Source organism: Cherax quadricarinatus, chromosome 37 (assembly GCF_038502225.1).
Source record: "Cherax quadricarinatus isolate ZL_2023a chromosome 37, ASM3850222v1, whole genome shotgun sequence".
Classification (NCBI taxonomy): domain Eukaryota; kingdom Metazoa; phylum Arthropoda; class Malacostraca; order Decapoda; family Parastacidae; genus Cherax; species Cherax quadricarinatus.
The window spans coordinates 5,791,866-5,810,716 of NC_091328.1; the positions used below are offsets into that span (position 1 = coordinate 5,791,866).

Here is an 18,851-nt window from a genome sequence, read left to right on the forward strand (position 1 = left end):
AGCAGTAATTAAACATTCAACTCTATGAACCCATGATAAGTTCCATATACTGTGCAGTATTAGTACCACAGTGAAGTGAAAACAGGCGAAGCTGCTTTCAGATGATTTAACTTGAAAAAACTCTAGGTCAATATAATGTTAAACTACAGACAGTATCTTGCAGAAATGCTAAATAAGCTGTGACAGTACAGTTAATAGAAAAATTTAAATACTTTTTATAATACTGTACTAAATATGACTACTTAAAAATAAAAATAACCTAATACTAACAGAAGATATCTGGTTACCAATGACAAGTTTTGAGTTAAACTAGACATACAGAAAAACTGCAAGAAAAAGATGCAAATTTGGATTACGTTTGTTCAGACTTTTACCAGTTTAGAAATAGCACTTACGATGCAGTCTTCTTATCTGATGAAGATTTATTTGGTTCAGGGCGCGCTCTGTTGAGAACCTTGAGAAAGTCACTAGTCTTGGCTCGCATACGAGAATGGATGTAGGCCTTGGAGCATTTGATGTGATAGTGCAAGTAATCACGAAATATGTGAATCAGGTTTATGGTGTTGTCTCTCGCAGCTTTACAGGTGTGTCGAGGAAATAACACTGGAAACAAACCAAAAATATTAAGAGAAATTTGAAATAACCTATAGTATTAAAAAATTTCTTAATGCTGGTGAAAAAATAATCACAAATCAGTAACAAAATTAAATGAAGAAACAATATTATCCACTCAAAACATCACACCACTACAATTGTAGGTGCCAACTTTATGAATAACAATTACATGTTGAAAATCTAAGAGAGGAGCTTATCAAAAGTGTTGACAATGTTTCATATACACACATTTCTTGAACCCCCAGTTAATGTAGTGTTAAAATGTGAGTACTGGCCATAATAGATAATAGGTTAAAGAGCTTTTCAATAAATAAAATTTTTTCAGATGCTATCTCAAAAACATATTATAAAAATATACACAAAAACAGCTTAGTAAAATGGTGAATATCAAGTACACGTTTGTTTTTGGGATAAACATTTATAGTGAATATAGTGTAGCAAAATATATCCTGAGCACATTATTAGAGTGTATTTATTACACTGATTTTCCTCAGACAGTGTACTTGCAACAGACAATTGTAACATCTATAATTTTACATGAACCCAGGTACAGCTACATGTGATTAATTTCACAGGTTTTACCCCCACAGCCTGGCCTAATGGTATATCTCCCTAGTAGTAGTCTATCTCACCTGTTGCACCAACACAAGTGGGAGTGAGAGGGAAGGATGAGAAAGTAGAGGGAATGAGGTGCACTAGGGTTTATGGGTGTAAATAGGAGTTGGGGGTGTGAATGGGGCTTGGCATGCAGTGGGTGATGAGAGTAGCAACTGTGGCGTTGACAAGTCATATATTTTTTTTTAACAATTCGGCCGTCTCCCACCGAGGCAGGGTGACCCAAAAAGAAAGAAAATCCCCAAAAAGAAAATACTTTCATCATTATTCAACACTTTCACCTCGCTCACACATAATCACTGTTTTTGCAGAGGTGCTCAGAATACAACAGTTTAGAAGCAAATATGTATAGACACACAACATATCCCTCCAAACTGCCAATATCCCAAACCCCTCCTTTAAACTGCAGGCATTGTACTTCCCATTTCCAGTACTCAAGACCGGCTATATAAAAATAACCAGTTTCCCTGAATCCCTTCACTAAATATTACCCTGCTCACACTCCAACAGCTCGTCAGGTCCCAAATACCATTCGTCTCTATTCACTCCTATCTAACACGCTCATGCACGCTTGCTGGAAGTCCAAGCCCCTCACCCACAAAACCTCCTTTACCCCCTCCCTCCAACCTTTTTCGAGGACAACCCCTACCCCGCCTTCCTTCCCTTACAGATTTATATGCTCTCCATGTCATTCTACTTTGATCCATTCTCTCTAAATGACCAAACCACCTCAACAACCCCTCTTCAGCCCTCTGACTAATACTTTTATTAACTCCACACCTTATCCTAATTTCCGCGCTCCGAATTTTCTGCATAATATTTACACCACACACTGCCCTTAGACAGGACATCTCCACTGCCTCCAACCACTTCCTCGCTGCATCATTTACAACCCAAGCTTCACACCCATATAAGTGTTGGTACTACTATACTTTCATACATTCCCTTCTTTGCCTCCATAGATAACGTTTTTTGTCTCCACACACCCCATCGCACCACTCACCTTTCTTCCTTCATCAATTCTATGATTAACCTCATCCATCATAAATCCATCTGCTGACACGTCAACTCTCAAATATCTGAAAACATTCACTTCTTCCATACGCCTCCTCCCCAATTTGATGTCCAATTTTTCTTTATCTAAATCATTCGATACCCCTCATCACCTTACTCTTTTCTATGTTCACTTTCAACTTTCTACATTTACACACACTCCCAAACTTGTCCACTAACCTATGCAATTTTTCTTTAGAATCTCCCATAAACACAGTATCATCAGCAAAAAGTAACTGTGTCAATTCCCATTTTGTATTTGATTCCCCATAATTTAATCCCACCCCTCTCCCGAACACCCTAGCATTTACTTCTTTTACAACCCCATCTATAAATATATTAAAGTCATATATTAAGTCATATTTATGTTAACTTAATAGCTTTACATAAAGTAATTAATTTTCAGCAAAAACTGGTTATCAACTGTAGAAAAGTTTATGTAACATCAGATGTGCTCCTTTAGTCTATGCAATCATTAAACAAATTTCCATAAAAATTTTCTCCACAAATTAGGAGGATTTATTTGGGTAAAATCTACTTCCTAAAACTGAGGAATTTACTACATATTTTGGACACATTTATCAAAACTGGTAAAACCTGTAAAAATTTCAATACTGGAAACTGAATATTTTAAATCTTTCAAGATCTATCTATATTTATGACCTAGAATATTGGTGTAGAATACAAAATGTAGTTATTTTAATTGTGCCCATCTTGGGGTGAAAATAGCATCAGTGTGTACTACTAAAAACAATGATTAATGCTATTTAACAAAATCTCAGCCATTCATAACAAATCAAGAAACTGACATAAATTTCTCAAATTCAGCAAAGTTCACATGCTTACTACAGGTATCTCTTTTCTGTAAGCTTTAAATACCATTTTTTTAAATGCACAGATGGAATGAAAATATCAAACTCATATTTTTACTTACCAAATGTAACATATCCAATATTTTCTCCTTGTCTGGCTTCAGTGTCTTGAAGCTCTAATGGAGGCTCCTTGTGAGAGAATAATACATGGGGCGCTGACAAAGAAAAATGCAACACTGTATTAGCAACATGCATGATGCAGTAGTCATAATATCAGTATGGGAGATCAAAGACATTTTCAACATTCAATAACTACAGGGTGTACCATTTAAATGGAACCAGAGAGTATAACAAAAAAGTGTCAATATTTTAGCCTGTTTTACTCAAATGATTTTTTGACATGTCTGTCACTGTTGCACATTTGTATCTTTTAAAACTTAAAGTAAACCTGGTTTAAGATATCTGCTCTTATGAACAAATCTGTTTTCCCAGATAGTTGAGGTTATGTATATTTTCATCATACACATTTCAAATGGACTCAAAGCAGTTATCATGTGCAATTTTTATAAACATGCAGGACCTCCACTCTGGCATGTCATCTGCATTATTGTAATTTATTGATATGTTTTTTTCCTTGCTTTTTCTCTTGCTTGCTAACTCTCTGGCATCAACAGAAGCAGGCTTTTCACATTTTATTGTCTCAGCATTATTTTTTATAAGAGAATGAGTGTTGTTTAGAAGTAGTGACTTCCAGCTCCATTCTCTTCCCTCCTCATAGTGCATCTTCACACTATTTTTCAAGCATGCCTGATATCTTACATCCTGTTCTTTATTACTCAGCAGTATTTAGAACAGGTATTGAACTGATTTTGGGTGGACTTTGTTATAAAAGCTATTAAACATGTCAATGTGGTATTGTTGGTGACCCCAAACCTAGTGATGCACCTAACAGTATTAATGTGATACAAACTGCCTCCATTCAACCAACGCCTCATTAGTATTTAAACCAAAAGATCTTAAACAGAAAAAGAAAAACACTGCTGTCAGAATAAATAATTAATAAACAATACAAGTACGGAAGAATGTTCAACAATATGCCATTCATTAATTTCATACACAATAGTACTTTACCTGTTTGACTTCCTCGTTTTCCTTCCTTGAATTCTTGCATAAAGACTTTCCCGATAATTACATCATCAGGATCTTTAAAGATTGTACTAAACACCACCGTGACTCTGTCTGCCTTGGCTTCTACATACCTATAAAAAAATTGTAATTAAATATCTTAAAAGAAATTAGTTTTTTAACACAATGGCTATCTCTCACAGAGATAGCCAGTGTGTTACAGAGGTGAGACAGAGGCGTGCAGATGCAACACTCCAAACAGCAAATATCCCAAACCCCTCCTTTAAAGTGGAGGCATTGTACTTCCCATTTCCAGGACTCAAGTCTGGCTAACTGGTTTCCCTAAATCCCTTCACAAAATATTACCCTGCTCACACTCCAACAGTTCGTCAAGTCCCAAAAACCATTCGTCACCACTCACTCCTATCAACATGCTCCCACATGCTTGCTGTATGTCCAAGCCCCTTGCACACAAAACCTTTTTTTGTTCCCTCCCTCCATCCTTTCCTAGGACAACCCATACCCCTCCTTCCCTCCACTACAGATTTATACACCCTCTAAGTCATATTATTTTGCTCCATCCTCTCTAAATGACCAAACCACCTCAACAATCCCTCCTCAGCCCTCTGAATAATACTTTTAGTAATTCCACACCACCTACTAATTTCCACACTACGAATTCTCTGCATAATATTTACACCACACATGCTGCACTTAGATATGACATCTCCAATGCCTCCAACCTCTTTCTCACTGCAGCATTCACAACCCATGCTTCACACCCATATAAGAGTGTTGGTACCATTATACTCTCACACATTCCTTTCTTTGCCTCTATGAATAATGTTCTTTGTCTCCACAGATACCCCAATGCAGCACTCACCTTTTTTTCCTTTCATCAATTCTATGGTTTACCTTGTCCTTCATAAACCCATCTGCTGACAAATCCACTCCCAAACATGTGAACACATTCACTTCTTCCATACTCCCTCCCTCAAATGTGATATCCATTTTTTCTTTACCTAACTCATTTGATACTCTCATCACCATACTCTTATCTATGTTCACTTTCAACTTTCTTCCTTTGCACACCCTCCCAAACTCATCCACTAGCCTTTGCAACTTCATTTTAGAATTTCCCAAAAACACATTAACATCAGCAAAAAGTAACTGTCAAGTCCCATTTTGTATTTGATTCCCCATAATTTAATCCCCACCCCTTGCTCAAACACCCTAGCATTTACTTCTTTTACAACCCCATCTATAAATATATTAAACAACCATGGTGACACAGCACATCCCTGTCTAAGGCCTACTTTTACCGGCCTCTCTTTCCTACACACACTAACCTGAGCCTTACTATCCTCATAAAATTTTTTTTACAGCATTTAGTAACTTACTACCTATTCCATACGCTTGCAACATCTGCCACATTGCTCCTTGATCCACCCTATCATATGCCTTTTCTAAATCCATAATTGCAATGAAAACTTCCCTACCTTTATCTAAATATTGTTCATTTCTATGCTTCAATGTAAACAGTTTGTCTACACATCCCCTATCCATTCTAAAGCCTCCTTGTTCATCTGTGATTCTGCTCTCTGTCTTACTTCTAAGTCTTTCAATAATAATTCTACCACACACTTTACCTGGTACACTCAGCAAACTTCTTTCCCTATCATTTTCACACACTCTTTTGTCTCTTTTCCCTTTTTATAAACAAACTATACAAGAAGATACAGAACACCTAGAGTTTCTAGACCATGGGAAAACCTGGGTAGCCACAATCACTCCAGAGAGAGAGAGGTTTTTAGTGCCAGGAAGGAAAAACAACTTTCAGGAAATGACAGAAATCGTACACCAACTCCGATCATTTCTGGAAAGGAATCACAGTCAATGGCCTCCATTCCAAACCAACAAGACATTAGTGCCAGGAAAAAAAGCTCCCCCTCCCCCACATACCACCAATACGATGACATTCATCTTTGCAAATATACAGGGTCTAAAGCCAGCAAAGAACAACAAAATACCTTTCATCCATGGACTGCTTACAGAGTCAAATGCAATGTTCGTGGTTTGCACAGAGACCCACATAAAGGATTACCTTGACAATGAAATATGGATCCCGGGTTATAACCTATACAGATGCGACAGAGTGAACAGGCAAAAGGGGGGAAGGGGTTGGCCTGTACATCACAGTCACTGATATGCTCAGTACTACTAAATGCCTCAAATGATGTAGTTGGAATTCTGGCAGTAAAGATCGAGAACCAAAACCTGGTCATTGTAGTTTTATGCAAGCCTCCGGATGCAACTTCCTAACAATTCCAGGAACAGCTTTTGAAAATTGATCAGTCTGGAAAATCTTCCAACTCTTGCCCTCGTCTTGCTCCTGGGAGATTTCAACCTAAGGCACCTAAAATGAAGAAATGTAGCAAATAATGCTGATCAGGGATAACCCCAGGAGGCAGCTCATGAAAACTCTCAAACACACGAGCTTTTAAACCTCTGCACTAAATTCATTTTAAACCAGCAAATAACAGAGCCAACAAGATTGGAGAATACACTGGACCTCATCTTCACTAACAATGATGATCTGATAAGAAATACATATTACCATATCAAAAACAATATACTCAGATCACATAATAATAGAGGGTTCAGACATGTATGTGCAGGGCCTCAGACCAACAAAATGTGATCAGTCACGATGGAGCCTTCACCAAATTCAACTTCAATAACAAAAACATAAGGTGGGATCAAGTAAACCAGGTCCTGAATGATATAAACCGGGAAGATAGCCTAAGCAATACAGACCCAAACCTATGTCTAGAACATATTAACTCTGTGGCACTCGAGGTATGCTCAAGGCATATTCCTTTAAGGAAAAGGAAGAGAAGATGTAAACTAGAGAGAGAGAGGCGCTCCCTATACAGGCGAAGGCATAGAATAACAGAGCAGCAAAGAGAGGCCAATATAGTATCTGTAATATGTAGGGAGGCACTGGTCAGAGAAATAGCAAACATCGAATTAAAGCTTAAGGAATCTTACAGGAGTCAAGAAATGTGGGAAGAACTAAAAGCCATAAATAAAATTGAAAGAAACCCAAAATATTTCTTTTCTTATGACAAATCAATTTGAAAACAACATCCACTGCCTTTATACAAAGGAGCTATACATGCTCTCTGCCAATCCTTAGGTACCTTACCCTCTTCCATACATTTATTAAATAATAGCATCAATCACTCCAAAACTATATCCCCACTTGCTTTTAACATTTCTATCTTTATCCCATCAATCCCAGCTGCTTTACCCCCTTTCATTCTACCCACTGCCTCACGAACTTCCCCCCCTCACAACTGGCTCTTCCTCACTCCTACAAGATGTTATTCCTCCTTGCCCTATACACGAAATCACAGCTTCCCTATCTTCATTAACATTTAACAATTCCTCAAAATATTCCCTCCATCTTCCCGATACCTCTAACTCTTCATTGAACCCCTTGACTGTCGCAACCCCCAATCCTGAGGTGTCTCCTGGTGTCGCAAAACTTATAAAAAAAAAAAATTATTTTTTCTTATGAAATGATAGAGAATCTTTTCCTGATTGTAATGACACCAAAAAAAACGAAATTTGATGGAAAACTGATGGAATTACACTCTCGCGAAGTTAGTGACCTCGTCGAGATAGTATTTACAAATCGCCGATTTTGCCCACTTTGAGCCCTATTTTCGGCTAATTCCATTGTTCCAATCGACCAAACTCATAGCTATTTCTTTAGAACTCCATTTTTTCTATCGATTGATTACAAGACACTGCCCATTTACCGATTTCAACTACCCAATAACGTGGTCAGAAATTTGCAATTTGGTCAAATTCACAAAAATTAAAAAATATGACACTTTCAAAATAAGGTCCAGTATGAACAATGCAGACATTCCTGGCTCTAAAATAACATTTTCTTTGTTCATCAGTCACATCTCCAGGTCCCTCTGATATTACTCTTGCTTTATATTTTGAATTTTTATTCAAAAAAAAAAAAAAAAAAAAAAAAAAAAAAAAAAAAAAAAAAAAAAAAAAAAAAAAAAAAAAAAAAAAAAAAAAAAAAATAGAAGATTTACTGTTATGCAGACTACCACAATACTGTAATAATTGTACAAATAATGTCAACCCATTCATGACCGCATATCAGAATGGCTAGTTGGACATTTATTGGACAATGGCATCATTTGTTTACTTTTGAACATCGGCAAAAATCAAACATTTCCCCTACTTTGAGCTCCATTTCCAGGTTGTTTTTATAGTAAAGCCAATCAAAATCACCTCTATTTCTATAGTGTTTTCCATTCTATCAAATGAGACCAAGAAAACAGGAATACAACAATAAAACAATAAATACTATATGAAACTAGACCGCAAAGTCGGCATAATAATTAAAAAAAAAAAAAAAAAAAAAAAAAGGTTGGAGTTTTTTTTTCCTCATTATGCACTGCGTGCTCAAGGATTTTTTTTATATGGTGCAAACTGACCACACAGACCCATTCTTTCACATGTGGGCCTACCAGTTTTCTCCTGGTTGATTTGCAGCCGCTAGAATTTATGAGTACAGTGGACCCCCGGTTCGCGAAGTCATCGGTAACCGATAAATCCGGTATCCGAAGCATTATATCGCGAAAAATTTGCCTTGGTTCCCGTTACAAAACCCGGTACGCGATACGATTCGTACGAGATGTGTCCATGTGTGGCCTGAACTGCCCCGTGTGTGCCAGTGTTTACAAGCCAGCCAGTGTGCGCGCATCTAAGGATACATTCGGTACATGCCATATTATCCATATTATCACTGTTTTTGGTGCTTGTTTCTGCAAAATAAGTCACCATGGGCCCCAAGAAAGCTTCTAGTGCCAATCCATCGAGACCAAGGGTGCTAATGACTATTGAAATGAAGAAAGAGATAATTGCAAAGTATGAAAGTGGAGTGCGTGTGTCGGACCTGGCCAAGTTGTATAGTAAATCCCAATCAACCATCTCTACTATAGTGAGCAGGAAAACAGCAATCAAGGAAGCTGTTCTTGCAAAAGGTGCAACTGTGATTACAAAGCAGTGATCACAAGTGTTAGAAAATGTTGAGAGACTGTTATTGGTGTGGATAAATGAAAAACAGATAGCTGGAGATAGCATCTCTCAAGCGATCATTTGTGAAAAGGCTAGGCAGTTGCATGAGGATTCAATTAGAAAAATGCCTGCAACTAGTGGTGATGTGAGTGAATTTAAGGCCAGCAAAGGTTGGTTTGAAAGATTTAAGAGTTGTAGTGGCATACATAGTGTGATTAGGCATGGTGAGGCTGCCAGTTCAGACCAAAAAGCAGCTGAACATTAAAAACTTCGACACTCTCCCCTCCTCCCATCCCATCAATCATCACCAGATCTTCATTAAAGGTAAGTGTCAATTATTCTATTGCTATTGTAATTATTCTATTGCATTAAACTTAATATTTCATGTGGTAAAAGTTTTTTTTTCATACTTTTGGGTGTCTTGCACGGATTAATTTGATTTCCATTATTTCTTATGGGGAAAATTGATTCGCTTTCCGATAATTTTGCTTTACGATGAGCTCTCAGGAACGGATTAATAACGTGAACTGGGGGTCCACTGTATATATACATCAAACACGGTACCTCGTAAGACATATATATACGACCAAAACAGTCAAAGGGTTAATAACACTCCTCTCCTATTTTTAACTGTCAAATCCATTTGTTCCCTAGGCTTCCTCAACTTATTAATCTCACTCCAAAACTTTATCTTATTTTCAACAAAATTTGTTGATAACATCTCACCCACTCTCTCATTTGCTCTCTGTTTACACTGCTTCACTATTCTCTTAACCTCTCTTTTTCTCTCCATATACTCTTCCCTCCTTGCATCACTTCTACTTTGTAAAAACCTCTCATATGCTAACTTTTTCTCCCTTACTACTCTCTTTACATCATCATTCCACCAATTGCTCTTCTTCCCTCCTGCACCCACTTTCCTGTAACCACAAACTTCTGCTGAACACTAATGCTACATTCTTAAACCTACCCCATACATCCTCGACCTCATTACCTATACTCTCACTAGCTCATCTATCCTCCAATAATTGTTTATATCTTACCCTAACTGCCTCCTCTTACCTTCGCCTCTCTCTTACTTGCTGCTTCTATTTTCCTTATATCCCATCTACCTTTTACTCTCACTGTAGCTACAACTAGAAAGTGATCTGATATATCTGTGACTCCTCTATAAAAACATGTACATCCAGAAATCTACTCAACAGTCTTTTATCCACCAATACATAGTCCAACAAACTACTGTCGTTACACCCTACATCATATCTTGTATACTTATTTATCCTCTTTTTCTTAAAATACGTATTACCTATAACTAAACCCCTTTCTATACAAAGTTCAATCAAAGGGCTCCCATTATCATTTACACCTGGCACCCCAAACTTACCTACCACACCTTCTCTAAATGTTTCTCCTACTTTAACATTTAGGTCCCCTACCACAATTACTCTCTCACTTGGTTCAAAGATTCCTATACATTCGCTTAACATCTCCCAAAATCTCTCTCTTTCCTCTACACTCCTCTCTTCTCCAGGTACATACACACTTTTCACATACATACATACTTTTCACATCCAACTCTTATTTTAATCCACACAATCCTTGAATTTACACATTCATATTCCCTCTTCTCCTTCCATAACTGGTCCTTCAACATTATTGCTACCCCTTCCTTAGCTCTAACTCTCTCAGATACTCCTGACTTAATCCCATTAATTTCTCCCCACTGAAACTCGCCTACCCCCTTCAGCTTTGTTTCGCTTAGGGCCAGGACATCCAACTTTCACTTAATATAAGTATCATTTTACTCTATGTTAATTACCTTTTTATTATAAACCCAATGATCTCATCTTTTATGACTTGGTGAGTCATCTCACTTTCTTGCTGACTTATTCATGAATATGAAATAATTCAATAAATTGTTTATTGTAACAGAAGCAATTATCTGTTACAAAGAAATTTCTGAACACTTTCATCAATGAAGAAATATAAATACTATTATTTAAGGTACACTATCTTACATTGTTTCCTCATCTCTATAGTGTATAATTGCTTTCTTCTGGCCTTCCAATCCCTGTTCCTGGAATTCAAAATATTTCTGGAAGACTGATGCAAAGCAATTCCTCTTGAGCAGTCCTATCTTTCTGACCAGCTCTTGCCAGTCCTCGGGAAGTTTTTCGAGATCCAGTAAGAGAGAAACATTAAAACCGAACTCTGGCTCAGCCATAAGAAGGCTGCCGTATTCTTCTTGAATAAGTTCATCTGCTCCATGCTCTTGTAACTGCTTGTAGAACTTCAGTGAGATGCTCACCTTTTAAAAAATAAATGAACAATAAACTAGTAATATTCCTGGAAAATAAACAGTTGGTAGCTAACTTATTATATAAAATATTGCATGTCGTTGATTACTCTAACAGAAAGTAGATCATGGAAACAAAATATGAGGAAAAAATTCTTCAGCAAGTATAAACAGACAATCTGCAGAGAAATTTTACAATTAAAAAATTTTTGGTATGCTTGATTCCCAAAGAAAATAATACAAGAAAAGAGGTCTTTGGAAGGGAAGAAAATTCAGGATATCCCACAACGGAAAACTGTATGCATTTGATTATGTAGATATGACAAGGTTGGTGCACTCGCACTTCTGGCCTCCTAGACATAATAGATCAAACTGGCAGAACAATAGCTCAAGACCAAAAACAATAAAAAGTTATTAGTATACGTATTTATAAGAAAGAGCTAAACTCATAGGTACCATACAGTGCTTGGGAACTGAAAGGTAATCAGGTTTGATATAATCTGTCAGATGGAAAAACACAAGTATAGCTTTATTCCTATACCTACTATACAAATAAATAATTACATACATAGAAGCAAATGTATACAATTATTAGATATGGTATGTACTGTACACACAAAACCTTTATAGGTCAGTTCCAATTAATTTTGTGAAATTTTAAAGATGAAATGAATTATTGCAACTTACCCGTATTTTTGTCTTATCACCATTAACATTAGATAAGTGGTAGAGGACGCTATCAAAATCTGCTATAGTGACATCAATGGACTCTGCTTTATTACTGTAAAGAAAGTGAGTAATTTTGTCAATGTCAACTGTTCCACTCAACTATGCTACATTACTATGTAAGAAAATTCTTTAATAAAAAGTCTAATGAATAGATTTCATGAATATACCATTACAAATACTGTACAGTAACATCAATTTACAAATGTTAAAGTGTAAGGGCTGTTCTAACTCATGGCCCAAATATAGGTTTATTATGATAAACTGTGAAAGTTGAGAGCACAGAGTTTGAGACTTATCTACAGAGATTATGTCTGAGCTACGATAGCCTGTCTGACACTGTATTATGTATCACCACATCTGCAGCTTTAGCTGAATCTTACCTTGCAGTCCATTTCTCTTATGTCTGATTTAAATTCTCAGTCATTAGTCATTTAATATCTTTGTCATTGCAATTACCTATGAGTTGTCCTGAAAATTCAGATTTCTGCAATGATAAAGTGTATACCTGGAGTATATCTGGAGAGGGTTTCAGGGATTAATGCCTCCAGGGGCCCAGTCTGTGACCAGGCCTTGTGGTGGATCAGGGCCTGATCAACCAGGCTGTTACTGCTGGCCACACACAAACTGACATATGAACCACAGCCAGGCTGATCTGGTACTAACTTTAGGTGCCTGTCCAGCACCTTCTTGAAGACAGCCAGGGGTTTATCTGTGTATCTAACTGCATAATTTCTCAGCTCAACTAAAGTAATGTACGTACTTAGTAATGTGCTGCTTTTAATTCAATTCTAAGGGAAAACAAGTTCATCAATCTGATTCACACTTGAGTAGCTTCATAATGCTCACCATGCTTAGTGAAATGAGGGTGTTATGGGAGTCTTTGCGAATTTCTTTGAAAGTTAGAATGCTGAACAACAGGTCTCCAACTTATCATAGTATAATGATGGTATGATGAGTAATGGAAATGTAACTAAATTTAAAAAAAAATTATGGAACATGGTGTAATATATGACAGAAGTAAAAGTTTAATGGCAGTTTAAGCAGTCACATTAAAAGTTTAGGAGAAATATATTAAGATGATATGTTTTTAAGTTTTAAGTTACAAATTTTTAATTTATCTGGAAAGTTATTCCACATTTTCAAAAAAGCCCTTTTACTTGGATCAAGCTTAATCAGAGGCTCAGCTGAACACAAGGAATATCAGAGAGGGAGACACTGTGTAGTGTATCTGTTTCCAAGTATGATGCCTGTGTCCAGTTTCAGTTTTTCAGGAAGTGTCTTATGTAACCATCTGCATTACATAGTAGAGTTTAGAAGGCAGAGTCAACAGCAGTATGTATGACAGAGAAGGATGTAAAGTAAAAGGACACAAGTGCAACTAATGTGACATTTATTGTGGCAACGTTTCGCTCTCCAGGAGCTTTATCAAGCCATACAAACAATACACGGACACAGAGGGTATATAAAGGCTCAGAGTGAGGTGCAATACTAGTGAGGTACCATTTCGATGTTCACTAGTGGTAGTGGTGGTAGTAGTAGTAGTAGTAGTAGTAGTGGTAGTGACAAAAGTAATACAATATGGTAGAGCAATTAATTCGTACATGAGTAAAAGGATATAAAAGCTATTACTTGGGTAACATAAAAATAGGTTGGACAAATATAGAGTGGAAGAGGCAGCTTGTTTCAGTGTTCACTCTCTGTAATGCGCTTTGTGTAGTATAACAGGAGAGACTATGTGATGGCAGGGTTTACTGTTTTCAGGAGGATTCTTGCTAAGACTTCGGAGATGGTGAAGCTGCCGTTGTTTTGTTTAATTGTATTTGAAACAGCGATCAGTGCTGATTCGAGGCACTTGCGTCTGCGGAAATTAGTTTCATTGATCACTAATTGGGCGTCTCTGAATTTCATGAGATGATTGGTGGAATTTCGGTGTTGTACACAGGTGTTGTTCAAGTTATCGTTCCTACATGCGTAAATGTGTTCATTGAGGCGGGTGTCGAGGTTTCTTGCTGTTTCACCTACGTAAATCTTGTCACAGCCTCCACAGGGTATAGTGTAAACTCCTGCATTGACTGGTTCGTGATGCTTGGATTTTGTCCTGGTTAGATCCTTTATTGAAGTGCTAGAAGCGATGGCAACTCTGGTGTTAGCTTGTGAAAGTACTTTTGAGACGTTCAGTGCAACCTGGCTGTTGGGAAGAATTATAACTTTGTTGGGAGTGGTGTTGATGCGTGGAGAATTAATGATCTGAAGAGCTCTTTTCTTGCAGTCTTTGATGAAAAAAGAAGGAAAATGTAACTCAGTGAATGTTTGGTGAATGTATGTACATTCCTCGTCAAGAAACTCAGGACTACAAATTCGGTATGCTCTTAGGAAAAACCCGATGATGATGCCTCTTTTGGTCTTGGTATCTTGACTGGAATAGAAGTGTGTGAGATCATTTTTACTGGTGGGTTTCCGATAAACTTGAAATCTTAGGTTGTTGTCTACTTTGTGAATGAGGACGTCGAGGAAAGGTAGCTTGTCATTGGACTCTTCTTCTAGTGTAAACTGGATCGCTGGTTCAACTGTGTTGAGCCTTGCCTGAAGATCCCGTACATCAAAACGTTTTGGAGTTATTACGAGGACATCGTCCACGTAATGTAACCAAGTGATGCTTGAAGGGATGATGTTGGCGAAGTGTTTGGACTCTAGGTGTTCCATGTATAAGTTGGCTAGGACGGCACTTATGGGGGACCCCATTCCCATGCCGTAGGTTTGTTTGTACAGCTTGTTATTGAAAGAAAAGCAGTTGAAATTAACACAGAGTTCAATCAAGTCAACAAAATCTCCGGGAGGTAGAGGAAGATTAAGGTCCTGATTGACTTTACGTCGTAAAACCTCGATGGCTTTTTTGGTAGGTACTTTTGTGAAGAGGGAAGTCACATCCAAACTGCTTAGTTTCTTGTTACGAACCAGTCAATGCAGGAGTTTACACTATACCCTGTGGAGGCTGTGACAAGATTTACGTAGGTGAAACAGCAAGAAACCTCGACACCCGCCTCAATGAACACATTTACGCATGTAGGAACGATAACTTGAACAATGCCTGTGTACAACACCGAAATTCCACCAATCATCTTATGAAATTCAGAGATGCCCAATTAGTGATCAATGAAACTAATTTCCGCAGACGCAAGTGCCTCGAATCAGCACTGATCGCTGTTTCAAATACAATTAAACAAAACAACGGCAGCTTCACCATCTCCGAAGTCTTAGCAAGAATCCTCCTGAAAACAGTAAACCCTGCCATCACATAGTCTCTCCTGTTATACTACACAAAGCACATTACAGAGAGTGAACACTGAAACAAGGTGCCTCTTTCCACTCTATATTTGTCCAACCTATTTTTATGTTACCCAAGTAATAGCTTTTATATCCTTTTACTCATGTACGAATTAATTGCTCTACCATATTGTATTACTTTTGTCACTACCACTACTACTACTACTACTACCACTACCACTAGTGAACATCGAAATGGTACCTCACTAGTATTGCACCTCACTCTGAGCCTTTATATACCCTCTGTGTCCGTGTATTGTTTGTATGGCTTGATAAAGCTCCTGGAGAGCAAAACGTTGCCACAATAAATGTCACATTAGTTGCACTTGTGTCCTTTTACTTTACATATTGTCGGTAATTCTACCAACTTTATTACAGAGAAGGATGATGAAGCCGATTTCTTATATCAGAAATCTTTCCTACAAAGACAGATTGAAGACAGTAAATTTGCACTCTTTGGAAAAGGTGTAGAATGGGGGGATGGGATATATGACTGAAGTACATTCAAATATAAAACTGAAATGAAGGGGATATGAATATTGCGCTAAAAAGAATCTAATCAAGGTAGGACTTGCAGCAATGAATTAGAGTTAAACAAATTTACATTTAGAAAGAATACAGAAAAGCACTGGTTTGGATATAAAGTTGTAGGTGCATGGAACAAACTCTTTAGTAGTGTCACTGAAGTGAGAAATTTGGGTCACTGAAAATGGGTTGGACAGGCACATGAGTAGGTGTGAGTGGGTATGAAATGAACCTGCCTAGCATGGGTCAGTGCATCATTCCTATGTTCTTAATATTCAGTAAGTGTACAGATCTGAATAATGGCACAATGTGTTGCCTAAAATTAAAGTTTGCGATGCTTCTAATATTTGCCTCTTGCTGTGTGATATACTGTCTGAGGTGGAGTGCTGAAGTAACTCCAGGAAGAAATTCCATTAGTGAGGTTATGTAAATGAGAAAAAAAGTAGTTATTAGTATAGATTAGGGAACATAACAGAAAACTTTTTGAAGTATACCTATAGTTTTTGAGCCTTTATTTTTATGAGCTGGATATAGGATTGCATTATTAGGGCTGTTTTTTTTTTTATTGGGGGAGGGGGGTGTATGAATCCAAACTGGCAAGGAGTAAATATATGTTTAATTAGTATTGGTTGATTAAATACTGGTCTGGAATTGTTAAGGTCAATTTGACTGGCACCTTATTGGATGGATGTTAGCCTTGCTCTTTTGAGAGTCTTGAATGGAGCATTCAAGCAATTTGTTGCAAAGCATTGAAAAAGATTGATAACACTTGTACAGCTTTCTTCTAGAAAAGTGGGTATACTGTACATTTCTTCTGCGATATTAAACAAGTTTTAATTTCATAACTGATGCCATTTCAGATGTTGTGTTAAGTGCTAAGTAGGAATTTAGGTCATCATTGGTCAGATATATACTGATGTTAGTATGGGCCTCTAGGATGATTTCTACAAGATCTGTTCCTACTGTAGAGAAGAAATTGTTAAGCTTATTCACAGCATTAGTGGCTGAGTGGGAGTTCGTTTGCTTTTGAAAGGATTATTTGTTGGCATTCGTTAATTATTTTTTGACCAGAGAATTTGGGGAGAGGGTTTTCCAAGTTTTTTAATATCTCCTTTGGAGTCACTAAATCTATCAGAATTTTATTTTTGCTTGGATATGCTAATCATTCTTGTGTTGGCTACAAAGTACTACTTTTTCATTGTCAAAGTACACTTTATTCAGTTTATTAACCCTGCAGGATTAGCAACCCAGGGTAACCCAATAAAGTCAATCAGGATATGTGTCTGGCTCAGTTAATAGTGGGCTTAGCTCAGAGTGAGGGACTGGCATTTGGCCCATTGAGTGTAAATGTTAGTCATGTTTCCTTAGACCCCTGTTAACCTGGGTGTTAACTGGCTGTTGTTGGGTCACATCCCGGGGAAAGGGAATAAAAGGTGTCAATGGAAATAAACCAGTTATCCTGGGTTACTAACCTCTGAGTTTAAAATCAGTTAAAATCATCATCAGTGACTTATTTCCAAGAGCTTTTATTCCTTTTTAAGTCCTCCCAGGATACGACTTACAACAATCGACTAATTGCTAAGTAAGAGGGGCAGGAGATGCTTGGAGACTTAGTCAAGGATCCCAATGGAAATAAATCGTTGACTTTTTTGGGTTGCCCTAAGTAATTATGTATGATAACTGTACTTATGTGTATCCATGCCTAAATAAACTTACTTAAAACGTCCCGCCTCGTGTGGGGTTCGAACCCAGGTCTGGTCGGTAGTGAGCCGAGCCTGGTAACTACCTGGTACCTCAACTGGCCTTCAGTGAGTCATGGTAGTCAAATACAAGAATGACACATACAACAGTAATGAATACAGGAGTGACACATATACTAATAATGAGTACATTAGTGACACATACAGTAATAATAACTACAGCAGTGACACATACAGCCGCAGACGACCTGATACCACACCGGTTTCTCTTCAGAGACAATTTACTCAACTTACCCATTTAAGGAGTTTCTTATTTTAACGGTCAACGTTTCCTCGAGGATTCTGTTGTTAATCTCCAGAAGAATCATTGTGGTAGCGTCATGAGGGAGGAAATAAGAGAGAGAGAAGTGCGAGGAGGTGTTATGGGCGTCACTCCTTGATAACGACTATAGATACCAACTTCCGCCGCCCCTCACACCCACGCCCTCACGCCCACACCCACACCCACACTCATCCTCGCCTCCCACAAACTCAGAAGAAAATATAGCCAGGTCAGGTAAAAGCCTCAATGACGAGGATTTAATAAAATTATTTCATATGGGAAAATTGCACCGACGAGGTTCCAATAATATTTAAAATGTAAACATTTATCTTGCTGGTCAGTGTGTAAATAATAAATCCTCACAAAATATTAATGTTAGAGCATTTCTGGCACGGAATAGTAATTTTAATTGTATGATAAACTAGTTCTGTTTACGATAACATCGAGGAAAACATAGTTAATATGTCGATTTTTAGAGAATTTTCACCTTAAAGATGGAAAATATTTACCTACAAAAATACGATTATTACAGCATCATTTTTTATAATCTATATTTATTTAACGTACTAATTATAATTAAAGTTATATAGATAAACTTGTAAAAGATCTGCAACTTTTTTATA

The 18,851-nt window shown here is 37.4% G+C and overlaps 1 protein-coding gene across 1 annotated transcript in view; it reads right to left on the minus strand.

Moving 5' to 3' along the window:
• Nucleotides 1-18,390, minus strand: part of Arpc2 (Actin-related protein 2/3 complex, subunit 2) — a 32,275-nt gene extending 13,885 nt beyond the window's left edge. The window contains exons 1-6 of the mRNA XM_070091819.1: nt 18,201-18,390; nt 12,316-12,409; nt 11,351-11,640; nt 4,227-4,354; nt 3,218-3,310; nt 396-603 (exon numbers count right to left, since the gene is read on the minus strand). Of these exons, the coding sequence (XP_069947920.1) occupies nt 396-603; nt 3,218-3,310; nt 4,227-4,354; nt 11,351-11,640; nt 12,316-12,409; nt 18,201-18,274 (887 nt within the window). The 5' untranslated portion in view covers nt 18,275-18,390. The remainder of the gene's footprint in view (nt 1-395; nt 604-3,217; nt 3,311-4,226; nt 4,355-11,350; nt 11,641-12,315; nt 12,410-18,200) is intronic.
• Nucleotides 18,391-18,851: the final 461 nt, after the last annotated feature.